Source organism: Nycticebus coucang, chromosome 14 (assembly GCF_027406575.1).
Source record: "Nycticebus coucang isolate mNycCou1 chromosome 14, mNycCou1.pri, whole genome shotgun sequence".
Taxonomy (NCBI): domain Eukaryota; kingdom Metazoa; phylum Chordata; class Mammalia; order Primates; family Lorisidae; genus Nycticebus; species Nycticebus coucang.
This window is the reverse complement of record NC_069793.1, coordinates 53,793,514-53,819,833: the sequence shown is the minus strand read 5'-3', so window position 1 is coordinate 53,819,833 and position 26,320 is coordinate 53,793,514. Positions and strand designations below refer to the sequence as shown.

At 42.0% G+C, this 26,320-nt stretch overlaps 1 protein-coding gene across 1 annotated transcript in view; it reads left to right on the top strand.

Moving 5' to 3' along the window:
* CTR9 (CTR9 homolog, Paf1/RNA polymerase II complex component) overlaps window positions 1-16,363 on the top strand; it is a 32,980-nt gene extending 16,617 nt beyond the window's left edge. Inside the window, exons 13-25 of the mRNA XM_053560525.1 lie at window positions 767-855; window positions 1,872-2,057; window positions 2,148-2,235; window positions 2,716-2,864; window positions 4,897-5,013; window positions 5,173-5,318; window positions 7,091-7,162; window positions 7,651-7,786; window positions 7,945-8,091; window positions 8,747-8,904; window positions 11,414-11,510; window positions 11,729-11,841; window positions 15,297-16,363. Of these exons, the coding sequence (XP_053416500.1) occupies window positions 767-855; window positions 1,872-2,057; window positions 2,148-2,235; window positions 2,716-2,864; window positions 4,897-5,013; window positions 5,173-5,318; window positions 7,091-7,162; window positions 7,651-7,786; window positions 7,945-8,091; window positions 8,747-8,904; window positions 11,414-11,510; window positions 11,729-11,841; window positions 15,297-15,726 (1,928 nt within the window). The 3' untranslated portion in view covers window positions 15,727-16,363. The remainder of the gene's footprint in view (window positions 1-766; window positions 856-1,871; window positions 2,058-2,147; window positions 2,236-2,715; window positions 2,865-4,896; window positions 5,014-5,172; window positions 5,319-7,090; window positions 7,163-7,650; window positions 7,787-7,944; window positions 8,092-8,746; window positions 8,905-11,413; window positions 11,511-11,728; window positions 11,842-15,296) is intronic.
* Window positions 16,364-26,320: the final 9,957 nt, after the last annotated feature.

Genomic DNA, 26,320 nt, shown 5'->3' with positions numbered 1-26,320 from the left:
ACACCCAGGCTGGTGGGTTCGAGCCTGAGCCAGGCCAGCTAAACAACAATGACAATTGCAACAACAACAAAAAATAGCCCGGGTGTTGTGGCAGGCGCCTGTAGTCCCAGCTACTTGGGAGGCGGAGGCAAGAGAATCGCTTGAGCCCAGGGGTTCGAGGTTGCTATGAGCCATGATGCCACAGCATCTATCCAGGGTGACAGCTTGAGGCTTTGTCTCAAAAAAATAAAAAATAAATTGACAATGGTGTGCATTGGGAGAAATTGGAAATACAGACCAACTGCAAATTTTTAAATACTTTAGATTGAGATAAGAATTTAGACCAAAGGAATAGAGTAGAGGAGATCGATCTTAGTTTTCAAACAAGAAGACTTGATGGTGACAAAATTACTGTTTAATGGGTGGCGCCTGTGGCTCAAGGAGTAGTGTGCCGGCCCCATATACCAGAGGTGGTAGGTTCAAACCCAGCCCCAGCCCAAAAGAAATAGCTGCAAATTGGCTCAGCGCCTGTGGCTCAAGCGGCTAAGGCACCAGCCACATACACCTGAGCTGGCAGGTTCGAATCCAGCCTGGGCCCACCAAACACACACACAAATTACTGTTTAATTTATTGGATTGATGTTTGATTTTTTATTTTTAACCTCTGGGACTTTTTTGTTCCTTATGTAGATATATTAACAAAAACCAGTCGTTTCGAAAGTTTGACTTTAAAGTTATGATTCTTTTATAGCTAATATTTTGAATGTAAAGTGTTTTTACATTTCAGGCTATTTGCGCCTAGGAGCCATGGCCAGAGATAAAGGAAACTTTTATGAGGCTTCTGATTGGTTTAAGGAAGCTCTTCAGATTAATCAGGTTGGTAATATTAACTGTTAGGTTAGAGAAATAATTATTTTACTTTTTTCTCCCTATAGATCAGTTTTTCCATATAATGGCTGTTACGTTTCTACTAACCTTGGCATCTTCTTGGTTTCATTTTTTTTGTTTTGCTTTTATGTAGTTGTTAAAGATATTAAAGAACAGCTCGGCGCCTGTAGCTCAGCAGCTGAGAGCGCCAGCCACAATCACTGGAGCTGGCAGGTTTGAATCTAGCCTGGGCCTGCCAAACAACAGTGACAACTATGACCAATAGCTGGGCCTTGTGGCAGGCACCTGTAGTCTCAGCTACTTGGGAGGCTGAGGCAAGAGAATCGCTTAAGCCCAGGAGTTTGAGATTTCTGTGAGCTGTGACACCATAGCACTCTACTGAGGGCAACATAGTGAGACTCTGTCTCAAAAAATAAAAATAAAAAGATACTAAAGAGCATAATAGGTTGCATTATTAATCGTGTAATAAATAGGAAATATATTTTTTAAATATATCCCTTCTATTTTCCTCCTCCTTCCCTTCTCCCATCCTGTTCCTTCACCTGCACTTCAGCAAATGTGACTTGGCTCATGTGTCTTTTACCCACTCTAGTTTACCTTACTTGTAAATTAGTTAGCTTGATATGAGAAAAAGTTATAGAATTATAGTTTCTTGGAGTTTTGAATGAAATCATAACAGCCATCTAAACTTTTTGATTGTGGACCAAAGTAAGACATAGATTTCACATCATAGCCTGGTACTGACATACATGTGTATACAAACAACTGAAACAAAACTTTCACAAATCGTTATTTGCTCTTGCCAAAACACTGGTATTTTTACTCTATTCCATTCTTTTGATTTATCTTTCTGATAACCACACACCAAATTGATTTTATCTCAGTTTGAAAATCACTATTGTACTGTAGCTCAGCTGTTCAGTAATCAGCTATTATGGAAAGCTGATTGGATTGATCTCTCTCAATCTAAATTATGGATTTAACTCCTATTATATGTCTTTCAGGATCATCCAGATGCTTGGTCTTTAATTGGAAATCTTCATTTGGCAAAACAAGAATGGGGTCCAGGCCAGAAGAAGTTTGAGAGGATCTTAAAACAGCCATCCACACAGAGTGACACATATTCTATGCTAGCTCTTGGCAACGTGTGGCTCCAGACTTTGCATCAGCCCACCCGAGACCGAGAAAAGGTACCTCTTTTTCTTTTTAAATGAAACTGATACTCTGCATTTTTGTTTGGATTTTTTTTTTTTTTTAATAAAGCTTGTTTCCTTTTATAGGAAAAGCGTCATCAAGATCGTGCTCTGGCCATCTACAAACAAGTACTCAGAAATGATGCAAAGAATCTGTATGCTGCTAATGGCATAGGTGATTATACAACTTCAGTACCCCTAAGGATTTGTGAAATGAATACTTTTGGAGGAATGTTTGTAGATTGAATTTTTCTCCAAATATAATAAATGTAGTTGCTTTAAAAAAAGGACGTTTAGTTATTTTTCTGGCTACATTTAGAAAATTCTTCTTTTTTTTTTTTGAGCCAGAGTCTCCCTTTGTTACCCTCAGTAGAGTGAGTGCTGTGGCATCACATAGCTCACAGCAACCTCAAACTCTTGGGCTCAAGCAATTCTCTTACCTCAGCCTCCCAAGTAGCTGGGACTACAGGTGCCTGCCACAATGTACGGCTATTTTTTTTTTTTTAGAGATAGCGTCTCGCTCTTGCTCAGGCTGGTCTCAAACTCTTCTGAGCTCAGGCAATCCACTCCTCCCAGAGTGCTAGGATTACAGGCATGAGCTACCACACCTGGCCTTAGAAAATTCTTAAAGGTGAACCTTTTTATATACCCTTAGGAGCTGTTTTGGCCCACAAAGGATATTTTCGTGAAGCTCGTGACGTATTTGCCCAAGTAAGAGAAGCAACAGCAGATATCAGTGATGTGTGGTTGAACTTAGCACACATCTATGTGGAGCAAAAGCAGTATATCAGTGCCGTTCAAATGGTAATGATTTGTCTTTCAAGATACTTTTATATCATGTTTATTGTTGAGCAGGTGTTTGCTTAACCATTCTTGCTCTGTTGGGGAGCTGCATGCTGTCTCTTGCGATACTGTGTTTATTCAGAGATTTATAGTTGTAGAATGTTAAGGCCAGGCTTTGGTGTCCAGACGGAGATTCGAGTTCTGGTTCCACCACTAATTGTATGTCTTAGGCAAATGACATCCTCTCTGAGTAGTTTCATCGTCTGTAAAATGGAGATAATTATACCTTAACCTCATAGAATTTAGTGAGGATCCAGTATGAACAGTACTTTTTTTTTTTTTGAGACAGAGTCTCACTTTGTTGCTCTTGGTAGAGTGCCATAGCGTCACAGCTCACAGCAACCTCACAGTTGGGCTCAAGCGATTCTCTTACCTCAGCCTCCCAAGTAGCTGGAACTACAGATGCTCACCACAGTGCCTGGCTGGTTTTTTAAAAACAGGGTCTTGCTCTTGCTCAGGCTGGTCTCAAACCCGTGAGCTCAGGCAGTCCACCCACATCGGTCTCCCAGAGTGCTACAATTATAGGCCTGAGCCACTATGCCCAGTCTATGAAAAGTACTTGACACTAAACATGCCTGGCATAATAGTTAATACCCAGTAAATAGTTTGATTTAATATTTGTTTGTTCATCCAGCTTTTGAAACTAAACTGAGTTTCAGAAAGGTTGAATGACTTATTTAAAAAAGAAAAATTCCGTAGGGATAATTTTTCATGACTGTAGAATTTTGTTATACTGATCATATTAGTTGAGTGCATCAACTTAAAATAAAAGTCATACAGAGAATCTATATCATTAAAAAGTAAAAAGGTTCTTGGGCTCCATGGGAATATTATAGCCAGAGAAAAACCTTGGAAGTGGTTTACCTTTTTCTGGAAAGAATGAGTTAGTATCAGTATTCAGAATATCGGAAAGATTCCAGTCATGGGTACTCACCAAACCCAGATAGCATATAGTAGCCTCAGAGGTTTTTATTTGTGTGTTTGTTTTTTGAGGTTGGCTTCCTGATCTGCAGAATGACATTGTTGCCATTTATAAATACAAACAAATAACTAGGGGTATTCAAGGGAAAAGTGTCTTGCCATTTTCTATGAAAAAGATCTTACCTATGACAAGATGTATTCCATGGTCAAAAATGCTATGTTCATGTTAAACAACACTGGTTTTATATTGGTTTTTACCAAGAAGTTAATAACCAGAACTCTAAGACTTCTCACTGCCAATAGGTTCCACCAACCTTAAGATAAGATGCTAGAGAGTATAACCCAAAGGAGCCAGGTGTCTGACTTCAAATACGTGCTCAATAGCTAGGGTATATTACTAAAGAAAAGAAAAAAGCTTTTCAGTCTGTTCACCCTTTCTTTCAGTGTCAGTCCAAATTTCATATGGAAAAGTATTTCAGCATCTAGTTTTCTTTTTTTTTTTCAGTTTTTGGCCAGAGCTGGGTTTGAACCCACCTCTGGTATATGGGGCTAGCACCCTACTCCTTTGAGCCATAGGCACCACCAGCATCTAGTTTTTCTTTTTTTTTTTGTAGAGACAGTCTCACTGTACCATCCTCAGGTAGAGTGCCATGACGTCACATGGCTCACAGCAACCTCTAACTCTTGGGCTTACGCGATTCTCTTGCCTCAGCCTCCCAAGCAGCTGGGACTACAGGCGCCGGCCACAAGGCCCAGCTATTTTTTTGTTGCAGTTCCGTGGGGGCTGGGTTTGAACCTGCCCGTGGCATATGGGGCTGGCGCCCTACTCACTGAGCCACAGGCGCCGCCTGGCATCTAGTTTTTCTAATGAATCAGATTTTTATGTTATAAAAATGTATTCTGATAAATGTCAAAAATCATTTCTCAAATTTGTCTCTGAAATTAACCATTGAAAGGATAAAATACCCTTTCCCATGCTCTAAAATTGTTTAAAATTTTGAAATAATTTAATCTGTTATATTTAACTTTTTCTTTTCTTTATTTTGTATTTATTTATTTATTTATTTTATAGTATGAAAACTGCCTCAGGAAGTTCTATAAGCACCAAAACACAGAAGTTGTGCTTTATTTGGCCCGAGCCCTCTTCAAGTGTGGCAAGTTACAGGAATGCAAACAGACTTTGCTGAAGGTAAAAGGGAGAACTCATTGTTAGTCCTATCTATTTCTATGCTTCATTGTACTTTTAAATTCTTTTTTATGCATGTCCTATAACTACTAACACTGTTGACTAAAATTCTTATCATGTCATTTGGCCATATGGAACATTTGCTTTGTGTTTTATTTACAGGCTAGACATGTGGCGCCTAGTGATACTGTTCTTATGTTTAACGTGGCTTTGGTCCTGCAAAGATTAGCTACCTCTGTCCTAAAAGATGAAAAAAGTAATCTGAAGGAAGTACTTAACGCTGTGAAAGAACTGGAGCTTGCACATAGGTAAAGATTTTGTAGAAACAAGCTTTTTTTCCTTCTAGAGATGAAGTCTTAGTCTGTCACCGAGTATAGGGCTGTGGCACATAGCTCACAGCCACCTCAAACTTTTGGGCTCAAGTGATCCTCTTGCCTCTGCCTCCTGAGTAGCTGGGACTTCACATGCCCACCACAATGCCCAGTAGTTATTTTAATTTACTAGAGACAAGATCTCACTCTTGCTCGTGTTGGTCTCTAACTCCTGAACTCAAACATTTGTCTATCTCAGTTTCTCAGAATGCTAGGATTATAGGCATGAGCCACTGCACAGGCCAGAAACAACCTTTGAAATGCTTTGTTTCAGCCAGAAATAATGCTGTGGAATCCCAACACTTCAGGAGACTGAGATAAGAGGATCACTCAAGGCCAGGAATTTGAGACTATTCTGGGCAACATAGTGAGACCTTGTCTCTACAAAAAGTAAGAAAAATTAGCTGGGCATGGTGGTGCACACCTGTGGTCCCTGCTACTCAGGAGGCTGAAATAGGAGGATTGCATAAGCCCAGGAGTTTGAGGTTACAGTGAGCTATCATGGTGCCCCAGCATTCCAGCCTGGGTGACAGTGAGACCCTATCTCTAAAAAGTAAATTAATGCTTTTATTTCTTTAAAGCCATTTATCTGAAGATGCTGAAAATCACTTCCCTCAAAAGATAACCATTTAGAAACATTCCAGTGATATTTAAGCCAAAGCAAACAGCTACTTCCACCAGATGGCTCCAAACTGTAGCCAACATCTACTAGATTTGTATCAGATGGCCTGACCCCTAGAACTGGTGGCTAGCTTTGCAACCTTGTCCTAGATTTTTCTTTTTTCTTTTTCTTTTTTTTATTAAATCATAACTGTATACATTTATGGGGTACAATGTGATGGTTTGATATACAATATGGAATGCTTAAATCAAACTGATTAATATAACTATCACCTCACTTACTTAATTTTTTATGGTCAGACATTTACAGTTTACTCTTAATTGTTTAAAAATACACCCTTGCTTTGTGCACATTAGTCAAGATCCCATCAAATACCTTCCCTTCTCCCACCAAACACCTTCCTTCCAGATTTTTCATTATCTAATAATAATATGACTCAGCATTTTACACTTGTGAAATGTTTGGATTCTATGTTAATTTTCCTTTTTACACATGTGTCTGTTTATCGGATGTTGATTTTCATTGACGTGGGCTTAAAGTCTTACCTCTTAAATATTGCTTAATAGGCTTACATACCACAGCTCAAAATTTATTTAACCTTATAGTATTTATTTGGTAATTCAATGTGTAGTGAAATTAAAACATGACATTTGTTCAAGTTTTGTCCAACCTTATTTGAATTTTGTTGTCTAAGATTTTGGCCTTACCTAGTAAATTAAGTGTTTTTATGGCCTGAGCCTCCTAACTCCATCCTGCTGTATTTGGTAAATTTAGTATTTAGTAAATATTCATTGCTTTAATTTTTTTTTAGATATTTGTGAATTTACTGATAATAAATACAATTGTATCTTGATGAACTTGTCTTTTATTAAAAATACAGAATGTCATATTGAGGAGTGTCTTTTTAAAAATTACTTGCATATACAATCTTCCTATTGAAATGGTAGCCTTTCCTTACCCGTTAAATAAATTCATGTAAGTCAATCTGTAAACCTTTTATCAGACTTTATAGAACAGATTAAAAATCTAAAAGGCTTTGTTTCATTAGAATTTTTTTTGAAGTAGTTTATTTTCTCATTCCGTTTAGATATTTCAGTTACTTGAGTAAAGTGGGAGATAAAATGAGATTTGATTTGGCCCTTGCTGCTACAGAAGCCAGGTAATGTTACTATTTATGGAAAGTGACTTTGAGGTGGTATCAGTTTGGGCTGGGAGACTGATGCAGTAGTGAGCAGAGGTTGGCCTTTCACACTCCTTCCTCTTGGGGACTCTAACCTATACCAAGGCTTTTTTTTTCTTATCTGGGAATTTCGCAAAATTGACTTAGTACGAGTACATAGATTATGGGGGAAAATACTATTTCACTAATGTTAGCCTTGTCACTGAGTCAAGATATAATTCCTGGCTCTGAGTCCTATATGAAGATAATGTTGCAGATCTTTGGAAGGATATTTATAGTTTGGAACCTGAATATAATTGACAGTATTAGATTATGATAAACTAAATTGATTTTATAAATTAAGACTTTACATAGTTATCAGTTAATAGTCCTTCAGATTTCTCAGTTTGTGCAAGGACACATACTCTGCATTTTTGAACAAAGTATGCTAGCTGCATTCATATTTCTTTAAATCTGAAATGTTCTAGGCAATGCTCTGACTTACTGAGCCAGGCCCAGTACCATGTGGCCCGGGCACGCAAACAAGATGAAGAAGAGCGGGAGCTGCGAGCCAAGCAAGAGCAAGAAAAGGAACTCTTAAGGCAAAAACTTCTTAAAGAACAGGTATCTATTGTATTTCCCAGTTACACTAGGGTTAAAGATTGTGCACATATACATACTATGGATTTTTTTTTTTTTTAAGTCATCTGCTTAGGATGGCAGCCATGAATCTTTCATCATGAGAACATTTTGATGGGGTTTTTGTTACTTTTCATTCATAGGAAGAGAAACGTCTCAGAGAAAAGGAAGAGCAAAAGAAACTTTTGGAACAGCGAGCCCAGTATGTGGAGAAGACCAAAAATATTCTTATGTTTACTGGTGAGACTGAAGCAACAAAAGAAAAGAAAAGAGGTGGTGGTGGTGGACGGGTAAGATGATTCCTGCTAGTACCAGTGACATCAGCCACTGTATTTTGGCTTTCAGAAATGAAGATAATTGGTTAAATTCAGTCTGTACTTAGTTATTGGCTTTGACTTCTTCCTTTGCTAAGAAATAGTCTTCCAACACATGGAATGATTAAATGGTATACAGTATTAAGAAATGCATTCCAGGGTTAGCTACGTACATTTTATCTTATCGTGGCATTTTAAGTAGTTAATAGTTTTCACAAAGTTTTAACCAATTAACACATTTATCCCAATTAGAAGTGTTTAAAATGTAGGCCTAGGGTGGTGCCTGTGGCTCAGTGAGTAGGACACCAGCCCCATATATCGAGGGTGGCAGGTTCAAACCCGGTCCCAGCCAAACTGCAAAAAAAAAAAAAAAATAGCCAGGCATTGTGGCAGGTGCCTGTGGTCCCAGCTACTTGGGAGGCTAAGGCAAGAGAATCGCCTAAGCCCAAGAGCTGGAGGTTGCTATGAGCTGTGATGCCACGGCACTCTACCGAGGGTGACAAAGTGAGACTCTGTCTCTAAAAAAAATAATAAAATACAGGCCTAGCCAAGTACCTCTTCTGTGTGACTTAATGAAAGATCTCTAATTTGTCCGATGACTAATAGAATATGTCTCCTTTCTGTACCTTAGCGTTCTAAGAAGGGAGGAGAGTTTGATGAATTTGTCAATGATGACACCGATGATGACCTACCTGTATCCAAAAAGAAGAAGAGAAGAAAGGGCAGTGGTAGTGAACAAGAAGGCGAAGAGGAGGAGGGTGGTGAGAGAAAGAAGAAGAAGAGGAGAAGGTACTGTAATCATTAATGTGTTTTATGATAAATAACCTTAGAAAAGTGGCAAAAGACCTTTCACCTTCTGAAACTTTTTATGTTTAGAATGTTTGAGGCTGGCGGTGCCTGTGGCTCAAAGGAGTAGGTTGCTGGCCCTGTATATGGAGGTGGCGGGTTCAAAGCCAGCCCCGGCCAAAAAAAAAAAAAAAATAGAATGTTTGAGGCTGGGTTTGGTGGCTCATGCCTATAAACATAGCACTCTGGGCCAAGGCAGGTGAACTGCCTGAGCTCGTGAGTTTGAGATCACCCTGAGCAAGAGCTAGACCCTGTCTCTAAAAATAGCCAGGCATTGTGGCAGGCGCCTGTAGTCCCAGCTACTCAGGAGGCTGAGGCAAGAGAATCGCTAAAGCCCAAGAGTTTGAGGTTGCTGTGAGCTATGATGCAACAGCACTCTAACGAGGGCGACAAAATGAGACTCAAAAAAAAAAAAATAATGATTTATGAACCCCTAGTGATCACTTGATCTTTCCAAACAGTATACCCTTTTGTGCCCCCATTTCCTACTGTATTCATTTTTTTTTTTAGAGACAGTCTTACCCTTGCTCAGTCTTGTCTTAAAACTCCTAAGCTCAAGTGATCCTCCCGCCTCAACCTCCCAGAGTGCTAGGATTACAGGCCTGAGCCACCGCTCTGGACCCCCATTTCCTACTTTAATCCTAAAATAGACCCCATTACAAAATCCCGTGAGTACTTGGAATTTTTGTACTTTTCTACAGCTTTCCTTCTTAGAGCTACAAATTAGTCATAATTGCCTTTCTCGTGTCTTTAAATTATATTTATTGGAAAAATGTGTGTGATTTAGAATGAGAAGACCTGGATTGTGTCCATGCTATCTATGTATGTGCAGTCTTGGAAAAGTCAGTCTTCATTTCTTCTTTGTAAAATGGTGACAGCAGTGCCCACTTCATGGTTGGTTTTTCTCAATGCTTAAGATGTTAATATGCCTTTTAAACCAGCCAGTACCATCTGCTGCTAGGATTAAAGGTGCCCTTCCCTCTCTCACATAGAGGTGCTGCCTAAGCTGATCTGTTCTATCTCTTGGTGCTTTCCTGTCCTGGAACCTCATTTAGCTATCTTAGAACTGCCTTTCCCAACCCTTGGCTGACTGTGTCCGGAAGAGAATCTGATGAATTTATTTAAACATAAACCTTTGGAATTGAAGCTGTGCTGAGGGCATTAGCGGGCTTAGAATTAGTAGTTGGGAAGGAAGAGGAGAAAGATGTTGAGGTCTGGAGCGTTGTCTTTTCTCACCTTCTCTCTGTCACTCTACACTCCACCACATGCAAGATTCAAATGTAGGCTGGGTGCAGTGGCTCACGCCTTTGATCCTAGCACCCTGGGAGGCTGAGGCAGGGGGATTGCCTGAATTCAGGAGTTTGAGACCAGCCTGAGCAAGGGCAAGACCCTGTCTCTACTAAAAGTGGAAAAACTGGCCAGACCTTTGGCAGGTGTCTATAGTCCCAGCTACTTGGGAGGCTGAGACAAGAGGATCGCTTTGAGCCCAAGAGTTTGTGGTTGCTGTGAGCTATGACACTATGGTACTCTACCTAGGGCAACAGAGTGAGACTCTTTGTCTTTAAAGAAAAAAAAAGATTCAAATGTAGATTAAAGACAGAGCTCGACAGTGATTTAATTAATCAGCAGACATTGCTTAAATTCATGCTTTTACCTGAGTCGTGTGTAGCAAGAATTATGATCTGCCCTTGAATACAATATGTTTGAAGATAGCACCCATGTAGAAGGAAATTTTTTTTTTTTATTGTTGGGGATTCATTGAGGGTACAATAAGCCAGGTTACACTGATTGCAATTGTTAGGCAAAGTCCCTCTTGCAATCATGTCTTGCCCCCATAAAGTGTGACACACACCAAGGCCCCACCCCACTCCCTCTGTCCCTCTTTCTGCTTTTCCTCCCCCCCTCCATGACCTTAATTGTCATTAATTGTCCTCATATCAAAATTGAGTACATAGGATTCATGCTTCTCCATTCTTGTGATGCTTTACTAAGAATAATGTCTTCCACTTCCATCCAGGTTAATACGAAGGATGTAAAGTCTCCATTTTTTTTTTTCTTTTTTTTTTTTTTTGTAGAGACAGAGTTTCACTTTATTGCCCTCGGTAGAGTGCCGTGGCATCACACAGCTCACAGCAACCTCCAACTCCTGGGCTTAGGCGATTCTCTTGCCTCAGCCTCCCGAGTAGCTGGGACTACAGGCCATTTTTTTTTAATAGCTGAATAGTATTCCATGGTATACATATACCACAGCTTGTTAATCCATTCCTGGATTGGTGGGCATTTAGGCTGTTTCCACATTTTGGCAATTGTAAATTGAGCTGCAATAAACCGTCTAGTACAAGTGTCCTTAAGAAGGAAATTTAAAATGAATAATAACTTAATGCCAAAGTAGTCTTGAACTTTGTAAGCATGAGTGACTCTTGACAGACTCTCTTGGTGTTCACTATTTAAGACCTCCAAAGGGAGAAGAAGGATCTGATGATGATGAAACAGAAAATGGTCCCAAACTGAAAAAGCGCCGTCCACCAAGAACAGAGAAGAAAAAGACTGTAAGTTTACAGTACTGTGTTTTTCTGTCCCCTGGTAGACATAAAAGATTACATACACTAGAATACATTCTTTCCCTGCAGCTTCCTCAGGCACAAATGCTTTTCAAAGTTTATTGGTAGCTGTTTGATTGTATCATCATAATGCAAACCCAGTTTAACAAGATGTCCTGATATAAGATTCCTGACTAATCTATTATGTTTGACATTTCTTTCTTTAGCCAAAACCAGAACGTCTGCCTCCTTCCATGAAGGGAAAAATAAAATCCAAAGCCATAATATCATCAAGTGATGATTCTTCAGATGAGGATAAACTTAAAATTGCTGATGAAGGGTAGGAATTTTTCCCTTGGTAAATTCTTCTAAGGTAGAAGGTAAACCAAAGTGTTTATTAATCAGCCTGTCTGTGCTAGGGCAAATAATATATATTTTTTTCTTTTTTCCAAAGGGGGAAACAATCTTAAAAGTTGGAGGAAATAGACAGCTAGGAGTGGCCACTGGGCAAAAATGTCTTCTCCCCAGCTCCTTGGAATCTTATAGTCGGAAGAACTTCAGCCGACATATTGTTCTAACACATTATTATATCTTACTATATGCTTCTCCCTCAGAGAAGAAAACCTGTTTTGAAATTTCATTTCTTCATGAATATTAGTTAATATTTCCTAGATGACATCTTTCTAAATGAAATGTATCACTTTGCTGCCCTGCCACTAATAGTATTATGAGTAGCCTGGTGTCCTGGCCATGTGGGGATCAAGGATTTCTTGACTGTTTCCTCCCTTGTTGGACAGTGACATCAGCTCTGCCTATTCCGTGGAGGGCATGCTTATTCTAGACTGCTTTAACTGTCTTCTCCTTTAGTTCATGGCTCACTTTATTTGTCCTAACTTGCCCCCCAAGCTCATGTTGCCCTGCATTTTGATTCTTAGACTAGGACTCTTTTGTTTTTGTTTTGTTTTTTTTTGTAGAGACAGAGTCTCACTGTACCGCCCTCAGTAGAGTGCCGTGGCGTCACACCGCTCACAGCAACCTCTATTCTTGGGCTTACGCGATTCTCTTGCCTCAGCCTCCCGAGCAGCTGGGACTACAGGCGCCCGCCACAACGCCCGGCTATTTTTTTATTGCAGTTTGGCCGGGGCTGGGTTTGAACCTGCCACCCTCGGCATATGGGGCCGGCGCCCTACTCACTGAGCCACAGGCGCCACCCAGACTAGGACTCTTAATACTATACTACACCTTGTTCCATTCATTGATTCAGAAGACATCTGAATAGGCTTTCTGTAAGATAGTGTAAGCACTAGAGATACAGATCTATAAATTCCCCAAGGAATTCTTGCTTTAGAGGTAATGGAGAATAACAAATAAACCAAAACCACCTTGCAGAGCTATAGGTATTATCATTTAAATTTTGAATTTATTGCTCTCCAGGGGCCATACCTAATGGAATTTGGGTGGTAGTAGAAATTGTAGAAGTTTTTTTTTTTGTTTGTTTGTTTGTTTTTAAAGAAAAGGTGTTTGATCTGAGTCTTAAAGGAAGAATAGGGAAGCCTGGTTGGTTAGAGGTGAGGCAGGGGTTAACATGTTATAGAAGCTAAGGATTCTGGTAGGGGATTGGCCATACAGGGTAAGGACCTTTAGAGAACTATCTGTAAAGATTTGCAATTCCCTTTTTCACTGAAGATACTGGCTGACACAAATTTGGATTGTTTTTCCGGAAAGCACTGTTTTGTTCTTGCCCCCACAGTAATACTTTGGTACACTGGTTAGAGGTATGCATGATCAGTGTAGTGAAATGTGTGGGTTTAAAGGAATAAGCACTGTTAAAATATATAGGCAGGGGCGGCGCCTGTGGCTCAAAGGAGTAGGGCTCCGGCCTCATATGCTGGAGGTGGCGGGTTCAAACCCAGCCCAGGCCAAAAACTGCAAAAAAAAAAAAAAAAAAAAAATATATATATATATATATATATATATGCGCAGAAAGGTCCAGCATTGAAGATGAGTTGCTGCCAAGACTGTGCCTGAGGTCAAGGCCAAGTTTATTTGAGCCACTTGCATCAGTAAACTTTGTCCTGAACATCATAAAATGTGTTTGCTTATTTGGCCAGATGGAGTGAAATGAATTGGACCTCAGGGAACCCACTGACCTTTAATAGGTATACACAATAAATATGCAGGCTCCCCTTCTTAGTCACTCTTCATGTTCTCTCAGAGTGACCTAAGTTACACAGGGTGGCAATAAAGTTCACATGCAATTTAAAATGGTGTGGAATTTAAAATTGCACATGAATTTTATGGCCACCCTGTATGATGTGCCTCAATCTTCTTTCTGATTGAAGAAGAAAGAATCTTCAGTCTATAGGAATATGTTAATTTCTGAAGAGAATAATGAATTTCATCTCCCTCATCCTTTGTAGACTGAACCCTATAGAATTCAGTATTCCTTTCTTGGAGTATCTGTCACGGAAACCAAAACTATGGAATATGCCAGAGAAGTATGTCTACTGTGAAGCAGCTGTCACAGTGGCAGCACTCTGAGAGAGAATGCTCTTCTCCCCCAGAGCCTCCAGGAAGCCAAGACTTCCAGGGGGGTTACCACCATTCTAAGCATAAGGATATCTTCCTGGCTTGGCGACTGTAGCTCAAGCGGCTAAGGCACCAGTCACATATACCAGAGCTGGCCGGTTCGAATCCAGCCCGGGCCTGCCAAACAACAATGACATCTGCAACCCAAAAATAGCCAGCCATTGTGGCGGGCGCCTGTAGTCCCAGCTACTAGGGAGGCTGAGGCAAGAGAGTTGCTTAAGCCCAGGAGTTGGAGGTTGCTGTGAGCTGTGATGTCACGGCACTCCACCTAGGGCAACAGCTTGAGGCTCTGTCTCAAAAAAAAAAAAAAAGGATGTCTTCCCTTCCTTTTATACATCGTCTGACAAGTAGAGGGGGAACTCGGGAGCACAAAGAAATAAGCCAAAGGACCCTCTTAGTTCCATCTTTCTATCTTGAGTAAGTCTAAGTGATGGTTAAGGAGACCTAATCCAATAGCAAACTTCAGGATACAAACAGTGACTTTACTTTTCTTCAGGCATTGCCAGCACAGATGGTAATAGGACAGGGAGTGTCTCACGGTTCAGCCTCGGCAGAGGGTCAGTTCTTTAAAGTCTTGACAACCAGGACAAGCGCAGTGGCTCATGCCTGTAATCCCAGCACTCTGGGAGGCTGAGGTGGGTGGATTGCTTGAGCTCAGGAGTTTGAGACTAGCCTGAGCAAAAGCAAGACCCCTGTCTCTACTAAAAAAAATAGAGAAACTGAGGCAAGAGGATCTGTTGAGCCCAGGAGTTGGAGGTTGCTATGAGCTATGATGCCATGGCACTCTACCCAGGGAGACAGCTTGAGATCTTTTCTCAAAAAAAAAAAAGTCTTGATAGTTAGCTGAGATCCAAAGGTTTCACCTTTATTGCTATTACTTTGTGTATAAAGATAAGTATTTCCCCTCCTTTTCATAATTTACATATAAAATTGGAGAATGTTTCATTCTGATAATAAGTACCCAGTGAGAATCATCTTCTGTTTATGACTCATAGCTAAAATGCCTTATTCTTTTTTCCTTTTTAATCATTTTTAATTGATAAATATATTAAATTTATAGAATAGCACACAAACCAAAAATCACAAAATGAATACCTGTGTGACCACCAACAGTAAATGCCCTTGTTCTTTAAAAGCATGTTATCTCTGCTTGTCAAGGCCCCAGTGAGCCAGATCGTCAGTCTAACTGGTGCTTATCTCTCCCAGACATCCCAGGAACAGCAACAGCAACAGCGACTCAGACGAGGATGAGCAGCAGAAGAGACATGCCTCATCAGAGAGCGATTCCGATGAGAACCAGAACAAGTCTGGCAGTGAGGCTGGCAGTCCCCAGAGGCCCCGAAGACAGCAGTCAGATGAGGATTCAGACAGCGACCAGCCATCCAGAAAGAGAAGGCCTTCAGGTTCCGAACAGTCTGACAATGAGTCTGTGCAGTCAGGGAGAAGCCACTCAGGAGGTTCTGAGAATGACGACTCCCGCCCAGCTTCGCCAAGTGCTGAGTCAGATCGGGAATCCGAGAGAGGATCTGATAATGAGGGCTCTGGCCAAGGTTCTGGAAATGAATCGGAACCAGAGGGATCCAACAATGAGGCCTCAGACCGAGGCTCAGAACATGGGTCAGATGATAGTGACTAGGTTTTATTCCATAAATAAGCTTCATCTCTGGAGGAAACTTTTTTAATATATGAAAGCTGTGATAAAAATGTTTCAGATGTTTAGTCAATTGTGAAACTTTTCTTAAGGCAATTTTTTTTTTCTATCCGTCTGTATATCACTAAGAGCCCCAAGAGACAGTTCCCTTCTCAAGACCAGTCGTAGAGTCTCTTTTGCAGATGAGACTATTCTTCATTGTCGTACAGTCCCAGCTATCATATGTGAAAACTGCAGTAAAAATAAACCCAGATGTTAAAGCATTCCTACAAAGGTTTGGCTGAAGCTGGCAGATGTCTCAGCATCTGTGTGTGTTCAGCAGCATACTGTTGTTGATTTTTATTGCAATCTTTTACCAGGTGATGCACAAACTTGGCATTAATGTCTTTGTTCCGTTTTAAGTTTAGACTGAGAATATTTTTGTCTTCTGGAGGGGTTTACTGTGTAATTGCACCAAAGTACGTACAAAAGGAGGGTTTTCAATAGTGTAATACCGAAGCCATGTAGATAAAATCAGAAGTATATAATTTGTTAGGTTAAATAAGGTGTGAAAAAATGCTTTTCTGTTAGTAGAATGCAAAAACCTACTTAAGTCACATAATAAAATTCTTCTACCAGCTTTTATGGCTCATTTTGTGTCCTTTTCTGCTTTACACATTTGTGCATGAAAATTTAATGAAAGTAATGTAAATATTTGGAAAAACCTGCATTAGGCAGAAGGTTTGAGACTTGATTCTTTGCACATTTGTGGAGTTTTTGTTAAAGATACCAGAAAACTAGTATGTATTTTTATTTTCAGTAATTCAGTAATTGGTCAGGTTGTGGCAGCTCACACCTATAACAACACTCTGGGAGGCCAAGGTGGGAGGATTGCTTGGGCTCAGGAGTTTGGGCCCAGCCTGAGCAAAAGCAAGACCCCATCTCTACGAAAAATAGAAAAAATTAGCCAGGCCTTGTGTGGTTACTTGTAGTCCCAGCTACTGGGGAGGTTGAGGCAGGAAGATTACTTGAGGAGCTGGGCTGATGCCATGGCACTCTAGCCTGGGTAACAGAGTGAGACTCTGTCTCAAAAAAAAAAGTAATTAACAATATTTTAAATAGCAGTTTGTAAAAGTTTTAATTAATATAGCTTAACAAATACTGGGCATGGTGGCTTATGCCTGTAATCCTAGCACTCCGGGAGGCTGAGGCAAGTGGATTGCCCGAGCTCAGGAGTTCAAGACCAGCCTGAGCAAGAGCGAGACTCCATCCTTGCTAAAAATAGAAAAATAGCCGGGCCTTCGTGGCAGGTGCCTGTAGTCCCAGCTATTCTGGAGGCTGAGGCAGGAGGGTAACTTGAGCCTAGGAATTTGAGGTTGCTGAGCTGCGATGTCAGGATACTCAACCCAGGGTATCTTTTTATTCTCCAAAAAAAGAATATATGTGTGTGTGTAGTCAATTTTTTTGTTTTTTTTTGAGACCAGAGTCTAACTATGTTGCCCTTGGTAGAGTGGCTGTGGTGTCACAGCTCACGGCAACCTCACACTCTTGAGATTAAGAGATTCTCTTGTCTCAGCCTCCCAAGTAGCTGGGACTACAGGTGCCCACCACCACACCCAGCTATTTTTTTGTTGTTGTTGTGGTTGTCGTTTGGCAGGCCTGGGCCAAGTTCATACTCACCAGCTCTGATGTATGTGACTGGCGCCCTAGCCACTGAGCCATAGACAAGTGTTTTTTCCATTTACTTTTCATTTGTACATATTCATGGGGTACAAGTGTAGTTTTGCTACATTGACGTATTTATTACATTGCAGTGAAGTCACAGTCTTCAGTGCATGCATCACTGAGGTAACAGTCCACCCCTCCAAGTCTGCATCGCCTGTGGTTTCACACTCTGCTTCCATGCATGCACATTATTTAGATCCCACTTGTAAGTGCAAACGTGATACTTGTCTTTTCTGTGTGCCAGTTGTTTTGCTGAAAGTAACAGCCTCTTGTTCCATCCATGTTGCTGCAGAAGACAAATAGTATTCCATTGTGTAGATACCATGTACATGCCACATTTTCTTTAACCCTCCAGTGATGGACACTTAGATTGGTTCCTTATCTTTGCTATTCAACAATTATTATTATTTTATTTTGCAGTTTGGGGGCAGGGCTAGGTTTGAACTTGCCACCTCCGGCATATAGGGCCAGCGCCCTACTCCTTTGAGCCACAGGCGCTGCCCTCAACAAGTATTATTAAATGCACTGAGTTGAGAATGCAGGATGAAGTGTCCTTGCTGTCCTCAAAAGTCAAGTGAAGATAACGTTTATTGTCCCAGTGGAGTGATAATGTTTGCACAGGTTGCCAAACAGCTCCCAGTTGAAGGAAGCAGTCAGGCAAGATTGCTTGAAGGACAGGAGTCCTGAGATGACTCAAAGGCCTGGCTGGGTAGAGAATTCCAGGAAGGGTGTTTTAGGCAGAGGGAGTTGCATGTACAGTTCTAGGAATTATAACAACAATGTAAGGGAGGCTGGGAAGGTATCCTGCTTTGGAAGGTGAAGAGCCTGAATTCCGAGGTTGGTTGAGCTGGTGTGTGTCATACAGCTGGTAATGGTGAGGTCTGGACTAGAATCCAGGTCTTCTGTCTCCTCTTCATCTGCTTTTTCCAGGGCATCACTTCATACTTGAGGTGAAGTTAATCCCCAAGTAACAAGACTATCTAATTTAAAAAGCATTTCCCAGCTGATGAAATGAACTCACTTAACTTCAAGCAGTAACTAAACAAAAATACATTCACAGTCCTTTGGAAAGCGATTTAGAGAAGGTTTCAATCTAACGTGTGTGTGTTCACAGTCCTTTGGAAAGCTATTTAAAGAGGGTTTCAATCTAATGTATGTGTATTGATTCTGTAATGATTGGCTCTAGGCTTTGACTACAAAGGTGCTTTTGAGTACATGTTCCCATTTACAGTTTTGAGGCAGTTCCGCCTTTGTATGAATCTTTCTCCTAGGTGTGTACCCAGATTCACAGAACAGTAATATTTTCCCCTGACCAATTTGCCCACACCAGAAGGCACTGTGAGCTCTCTGCAGACACAGCTTCCTCCTGTGGCTGCAGTATGGGTCCTTTGCAGGAAGTGCCCCATTGAGTGGAAGGTCCTTGTGACAGAGGAAATGTAACTGGCCTGTCACCTTTCTCTACTGCTGCCTTTAGGAACTCACAGGAGCTCTTCAGGATCAACCTTCCATTTCTTAGTGGAGTTGCCAACAGGAGAAGGCTGCACTGAGTAGTTGGGTAGCAGCAGAGATACCGTCCTGAATTCGAATCTTGCTTCGTGACACCAGCCAGCCTGTGACTTAAGCAAGTTACTTCCCATAGACAGGCCACTTTGCTTGTCTAAATCAAGCCATCGCTCTTAAGCTGTACGTTTTGAAAAACCTCAACTGAATCTGTCACGCTTAGATAATGTGATTTATGTTGCCTTTGATGTTAATTCAGAATTATCACCATAGCCATAAAATTAGAGCTGTTAAATTTAATAATAAATTATACTGAAAGGTATACAAGAAAAGCCATTTAATCATTCTGAATCCGAAATTTAGTAAACCCTTTTCCCTACTGAAATTATTTTTCTAACTAGTTCTTTTTAAGCAGACAGCTAATTCATGATAGCAAAAGACTATGAACCTAACATAGGATTGTTGCACGAGTTACGAATTCAGATAGGTTAAGTGACGAACACATTGTAAATTATCAGCAAAATGATGTACGTAATTGAATTGATGCCGAATGTTTGGCACTATTCATAAAGCTCAGCTTGTTTGGCCCAATTGGGGTAGTCAGTTACTCTTTCATAGGGCATCCTTTAAAAATATTCTTGCTCTTTGTAGTTCCTTTCAAGAAAAATATTTTCAATCTCCAGGAAATGTGACTTTCCTGGAGCTTTTAAAGTATCCCTTGTTTTGATTCCACTAATGAACAATTTCCATCCCTGGGAGTATAGTAGCCAAAAGAGGCAAGGAAGACCTTTTACAGCTCCTAAAACCAGAATTTGGTGCAGCTTTTTTCCTGACCTGGTAGTTTCTGATGCCCTGGTCTTTTGGGTGTGCTAAATAGTACAGGTCAGTGGCAACGCTCCTCACAATAGCTTTACGACCCAGGAAAGGCTATGTGCTGCCAGCAAATCAGATGCATTTAGATCTTGGTGCATGCTCTGATTTGGGGCTGAGGAAATCAACAGATAGCAGCTGCCGTCAGAGACCCATTCTCACTCCCATCAGGCCCTGGTGATAGAAAGACGGCCCCAACTTGACATTCACATTGATGCGACAAAATGCTTTGACTTTTTAACCTCAGTCTCCCTGTCTATAAAATAAGGTTGTTTGTGATCCTTTTAACATTACAGGGATTTCCAGAGAATTTTAAATAGTGTCTCTACCTCAACTTCATTAGTAATTTAAGATGTTTCTGTTTCTTTCTTTTTCTTTTTTTTTTCAGTCTCACTCTGTCGCCTGGCTAGAGTCCTGTGGTATCATCCATCATAGCTCACTGGCTGCCACCTCAAATTCATGGACTCAAGTGGTCCTCCTACTTCAGCCTTCCCAGTAGCTGGGATTACAGGTGCCTGCCCCTGATTCCTGGCTAGATTTTCTACTTTTAGTAGAGATGGGGGTCTCACTCTTGCTCAGGCTAGTCTCAAACTCCAAAGCTCAAGCAGTACACCCGCACCCCCCACCCCACCAGCCTCCTAGAGTGCTAGGATTACAGGTGTGAGCCACTGCGCCCCAGGCCCATATTTCCATTTCAACTCATTGAAAATCATGTCTAAGGAAGGGCACAGTAGCTCATGCCTGTAACCTAGCACTCTGGGAAGCCGAGGCAGGTGAGCTCACAGGTTTGAGACCAGCCTGAGCCAGAGTGAGACATAGTCTCTAAAAATAGCCGGACGTTGTGGTGGGTGCCTGTAGTCCCAGCTACTCAGGAGGCTGAGGCAAGAGAATCCCTTGAGCCCAAGTGTTTGAGGTTGCTGTGAGCTAAGACGCTGCAGCACTCTACCGAAGGCGACAAAGTGAGACTCTGTCTCCAAAAAAAAAAGTAAAAGAAAACCACCCCTGCTATTTCAGACCTAATTTTTCTTCTTCTTCTTTTTTTTTTTTTTTTAGCTGCCACAATGCCCAGCTATTTTTTTTTTGTTGTTGTTGTTGTAGTTCGTCTGGGGCCGGATTCGAACCCACCATCCTTGGTATATGGGGCCGGCACCCTTCTCACTGAGCCACAGGTGCCACCCTAGACCTAATTTTTCATAGAAACAGGTATGCTTGTAAACTATATATTTATTTGGCTCTTGTGTTTTGCTTTTCTTTATTCTGCTTTACATCTGATATTGTTTTGATAACATTTTTCCTTTTTAAAATTTGAGTTTTCAAAAATATTTCAACTTTTTATGCATTTGCCTTGATATAGCTACTCAAGTCTAGATTGCCACTGTGTTATAACACTCCCCAGAGGCGGGAAGGGCAAATCTATATTTGTTTGTGATGTCCACAGCTAAATAATGAGGAAAGTACTTTTTAGGTACCAGGCATCTAGGGCTAGATTTTTGGGTGTCTCCTCCAGAAGGCACTAAATTTGCGAATTCACTTTCTTATTGATTCTATCTCCTAAACAGAGCTTGAATCCAGCGTGCTCCCAGAGTGTTACCAGGATACACTAATCCCAAAAGATAATCCTTAACAAAAGAATTCTATAGTCAAATAAGTAATGAAAATGCTGTAGCAACTAGGAAGTGTTTGGTAACAGACCACAGTAAATTCTTGGTTCACACTGATTTAACAAGAAAGAAAGGTGAGTATATCCTGTAACTTGACATCTGCAGGGATTGGCAAAAGACATACATGGTTCGATCAGAAGACTCAGTATTGGCTCAGCGCCCGTAGCTCAGCGGCTAGGGTGCCAGACACATACACCAGAGCTTGGTGGGTTCAAATCCAGCCAGGCCTGCCAAACAATGATAACTACAACCAAAAAATAGCCGGGCAGTGTGGTGGGCAACTGTAATCCCAGCTACTTGGGAGGCTGAGGTTAGAGGATCTCTTAAGCCCAAGGGTTTGAGGTTGCTGTGAGCTGTGACGCTACGGCACTCTACCGAGGGTGACATAGTAAGACTCTGTCTCAAAAAAACAAACAGACAAAACAAAAAGACTCAGTATTATCCAAGACTCAGCTTCAGTCATTCTTTATCATACATATGGAAGAATACATGATGTAATAAAACATAAAAACAATACACGTATAGCCTAACCAGAGGCTTGTGTGTGCCCTTTCTCAACTATACCCCCCTTTCCATGATGCAGGGTTCTAACTGGGACGTTGGCTGTCACAGTGTGCCACCACAGAAACTGGGATGTGTCAGGCTCCTGACCCCAGGCTGTTGATAGACATTATCTGTTCGCATGTCCTCACCAGACAGTGAGCTTGCGGGCAGGACTAGTATCTTGTTTCTCTGTTTTCCAAGGACCAATCATAAGACTTGGCAAGAAGTAGGTGCTAATATGTATATTTAATATCATTTTAGAGCTGAATTTCTTATCTAAAAATGGAGATTGTGGGAAAAGGCTGAACTCTGTGCTCTTGGGGTCTCTGGTAGCTCCATCCTTTTCTTCTAGCATGTGTTTTAGCAAATTCTTTTTGTTGGAGTCATATTTACACTTGAACTGTTGATGGCAAGCTGTGTAGTATGAGTCCAGGTGCCCCTTTAGAGACATTGCCATAAGTGGGCACACCATCAAACTCTCCATGTGATTGTGAATTCTAAGGCTGCTGTTTCTTACAAACTGTTCTTATTGATCACCAGATTTTGTCCTCATTTTGGCAACTGTGAAGAAGGTCTTGAGTGTTAATCAAACTACTGAAAGATCACTATTCTGGAGCATAATCCTAATACATGAACTTGTAGGTTAGTCTTCAGTCCCAGACCGGCTGGATTTGTCTAAGTGGGGTGGAGTGTCTGTGGTAGTAACTTCCCCAGAAAGGGATCTGTGCCCAAACCTTTGTTCTTTTCTGAATTGCTTTGTTCTCTGAAACAATCCTGTTTTGATTTCTCTCATGGAAGCTGGTGTTCTGATTTCCTTAACTGAAGAGAAGTGGAGACTTCATTTCCTGCCTTAGCCTGCCAGGCGGGTTGTCCTGGCCTAGACGTGTCTTATCCAGAAGCCACTGAACGCCCACATCTCCTCACTTATCTCACCTCCTGCTGCTTCCAGGAGTGGCAGCTAAGGCAATGGACTAAGGAGGCCAGAGGAGGGAGCACCAACGCATTCCTCGACCACAGCAATTATGTAAGGACAAATTCTGGGCCTGGCTTAATGAACTTTAAAACCTTGCTTCAGCAGCCTGCAACCCTCTTACTGGTTCTAGTCTGAGCTCTCTGGCATTGAAACCATGCACATCCTTCTTTTTCATGCTTCACAGAAATTGCAGAACTCATGTTTTTACTCTTTTGGTCCTCCAAGGAGACTCTGGTACCCTTCTGGAATCTCATATAGTGAACAGCTGATCCCGTTCAAAACTCTCAAGGCAGCTGTCACATGAGCTAGCAATGTGTTCCTGTGATAGGCGTGCTCTGGCTAGTGGGCCCTTGATCCTTGTGGTGGGGATGACAAATGCCTTGTAGATATCTGGCCCTGGGCAATGAGATCAAAAGGTGAGGAGAGGATTTGGCCTTTGGAAGGAGCAGAATCCCTTTGTCCACCTCAAGGAAGTCACGCGTCAGTGTGACTGTTGGCAAGTCAGTGGTTTGGATGGTAGGAGGATGTAGGGTTTAGGTTGCTACTCAATGAAGCAGAAGCTGAGGCCCAGGGACCCCATGGCTGGGAACGCTTGAGCAAGGGGACCTGGACTGATTAGGTTGGATGTCAGGGCTTGTCAAGTTTTAAGGGTTAGGAATTCTGATCCAGTAGCCTAGAGTGAGACCACACATTCTACATTTCTGACAAGCTTCCAGGTGAGATGAGTCCAAAGACCACACTTTGGGTAGCAAGGTTACATAACATTACAAACATCCCCTTGCTGGGGGGACACCCACAATATTTTTTTCATTGAGGCTTAAGGGCCTGATAAGGAAATTTCATCATCTAGGGGTGAGGTGTGGGGAGACAGAGTTGTCTCAAGGGGAAGGGGAGGAAGGGAGAGGAAAAGGTGTGAAAGTTATTTTGGAGAGGTGAAAAGTGAGCATACCGAGGAGACAGTGAAGTCCTAAGGTGCAAGCTTCAAAGCAGCTGGTTCTTTGGAGGAAGAAAAGAGAAGTGGTGAACACTAGTAGGGAAGGCAGAGTGGGCAGAGGCTGAACTGAGCCCATTCACCACGAGGGGGAGACAGAGGGAAGTGAGGACTTCAGGGCACAGCCAGACCCTATTTAGAGCAAGGACAGCAGGGGTGTTCAGAGTAGAGACTGAGGACTTGGGGAGTCGGCTGGTGACTGACTGTGGTCCCGGAAGGTGTGAAGGAAGTGTTTGGGAGGGTAGGGGTGGGAGAGGTGGGACAGGGGAGTAGATGTGCAGAGAAGGTCAGCGTGAGGGTCTAGGTGGATGACTGGGGATCCTTGGGCTTCCAGTGGGCAGAGATGGGGGTGAGGCCTGCTGGAGAATTGGTGAGCAGTTCCAGTTTCTGGGTGGGGCTCGGGAGAGGCACTGGCCTCTTCCTGGAGGCCAGAGGTGGGGCAAGGGAACTTCAGGAGAGGCCTTGCCCTGGTCAGGAGGCTGGGGGTGCCCCTCTCCAGGGCCCTGGCTCATCAGCACTGGCAGGAGGCACAGGCTGGTGACCTTGCCTCTTAGTGACACATTGTTACAATGTTACTTCTTTACAGCAATGTGGTGGGCTGGGGAACCTGTGGCCTTTTGATTTGACGATTGTTCTTTTTTAAGCACAAAAGGAGGCAAGAAAAGCTTCATCTTTCTCTGCTACACTCCTTTTAATAAAAAGATTTGTAATGTAAAATTTGGATTCAGTCAAAAGGCTGCATTTAGGACCAAGAAGGCAGCAAGTTTCCTTAAGGTGACGGGTTCATACTGGTGACCTGGTAGCCATGGCTCAGCATGTCCAAAGATAAAGCAATGTTTTGAGCCCCCAAAACTGTACATGCCTGAGCATAATGTGTCCTGAATATAACATAAGCCCAAGCACACTCCATAGGTTCTCTATCTAGCCAAAGTTTTTCTTTTTTTTTTGAGACAGAGTCTTATTTGGTCACCCTTGGTAGAGTGCTGTGGCGTCATAGCTCACAGCAACCTCAAACTCTTGGGCTCAAGTGATCCTCTTGTCTCAGTTTTCCGAGTACCTGGGATTACAGGCGCCCACTAAAACGCCTGTCTATTTTTAGAGATGGGGTTTCGCTGTTGCTCAGGCTGGTCTTGAACTCCTGAGCTCATGCAATCCACCCACCTCAGCCTCCCAGAGTGCTAGGATTACAGTGGTGAGCCCCAAATTTGTTTTATTAACTTAAATTTATGAACTTTTCTATAATAGAAATAGTTTAACATCTACTGACAATATTTAATTAAGAACACGTTTAAAATTATATATTACATAGCCTGTGGCTCAGTTGGTAAGGCAACGGCCCCATATACCGAGGGTGGCGGGTTCAAACCCGGCCCCGGCTGAACTGCAACCAAAAAATAGCTGGGCATTGTGGCGGGCACCTGTAGTCCCAGCTACTCGGGAGGCTGAGGCAAGAGAATCGCTTAAGCCCAGGAGTTGGAGGTTGCTGTGAGCTGTGTGATACCATGGCACTCTACCAAGGGCCATAAAGTGAGACTCTGTCTCTACAAAAAAAATAAATAAATAAAAATAAGGGCGGCGCCTGTGGCTCAGTCGGTAAGGCGCCGACCCCATATACCGAGAGTGGCGGGTTCAAACTTGGCCCCGGCTGAACTGCAACCAAAAAATAGCTGGGCGTTGTGGCGGGCACCTGTAGTCCCAGCTATTTGGGAGGCTGAGGCAAGAGAATCGCTTAAGCCCAGGAGTTGGAGGTTGCTGTGAGCTGTGTGATGCCATGGCACTCTACCGAGGGCCATAAAGTGAGACTCTGTCTCTACAAAAAATAAATAAATAAATAAATAAAGTAAAGTTACATATTACATAAAATAAAATGTTAAGAACTAGTACTTTTGGCTTGCTGCCTGTAGCTCAGTGGTTAGGGTGCCGGCCACATGCATCAGGCCTGGTGGGTTTGAACTCAGCTGGGCCTGCTAAACAACAATGACAACTATAACAAAAAAATAGCCAGGCATTGTGGTGGGCACCTGTGGTTCCAGCTACTTGGAAGGCTGAGGCAAGAGAATCACTTGAGCCCAAGAGTTTGAGGTTGTTGCTATGAGCTGTGACACCATGGCACTCTACCAAGGGCGACATGAAACTCTGTCTCAAACAAACAAAAAAAATAACTAATACTTTTCTCTATCCCCATTTCTTTCTCTTTCTTTCTTTCTTTTTTTTTTTTTTTTAACAAATTCTGCCTCAAGTTTATTTGTACAAATAGCACAGGAGGACCCCAGCCCCATACAGATAGCAGCCTAGAGGTCACACCAGTCCTTTTGTCCTCATGGCAGACAGATGTCT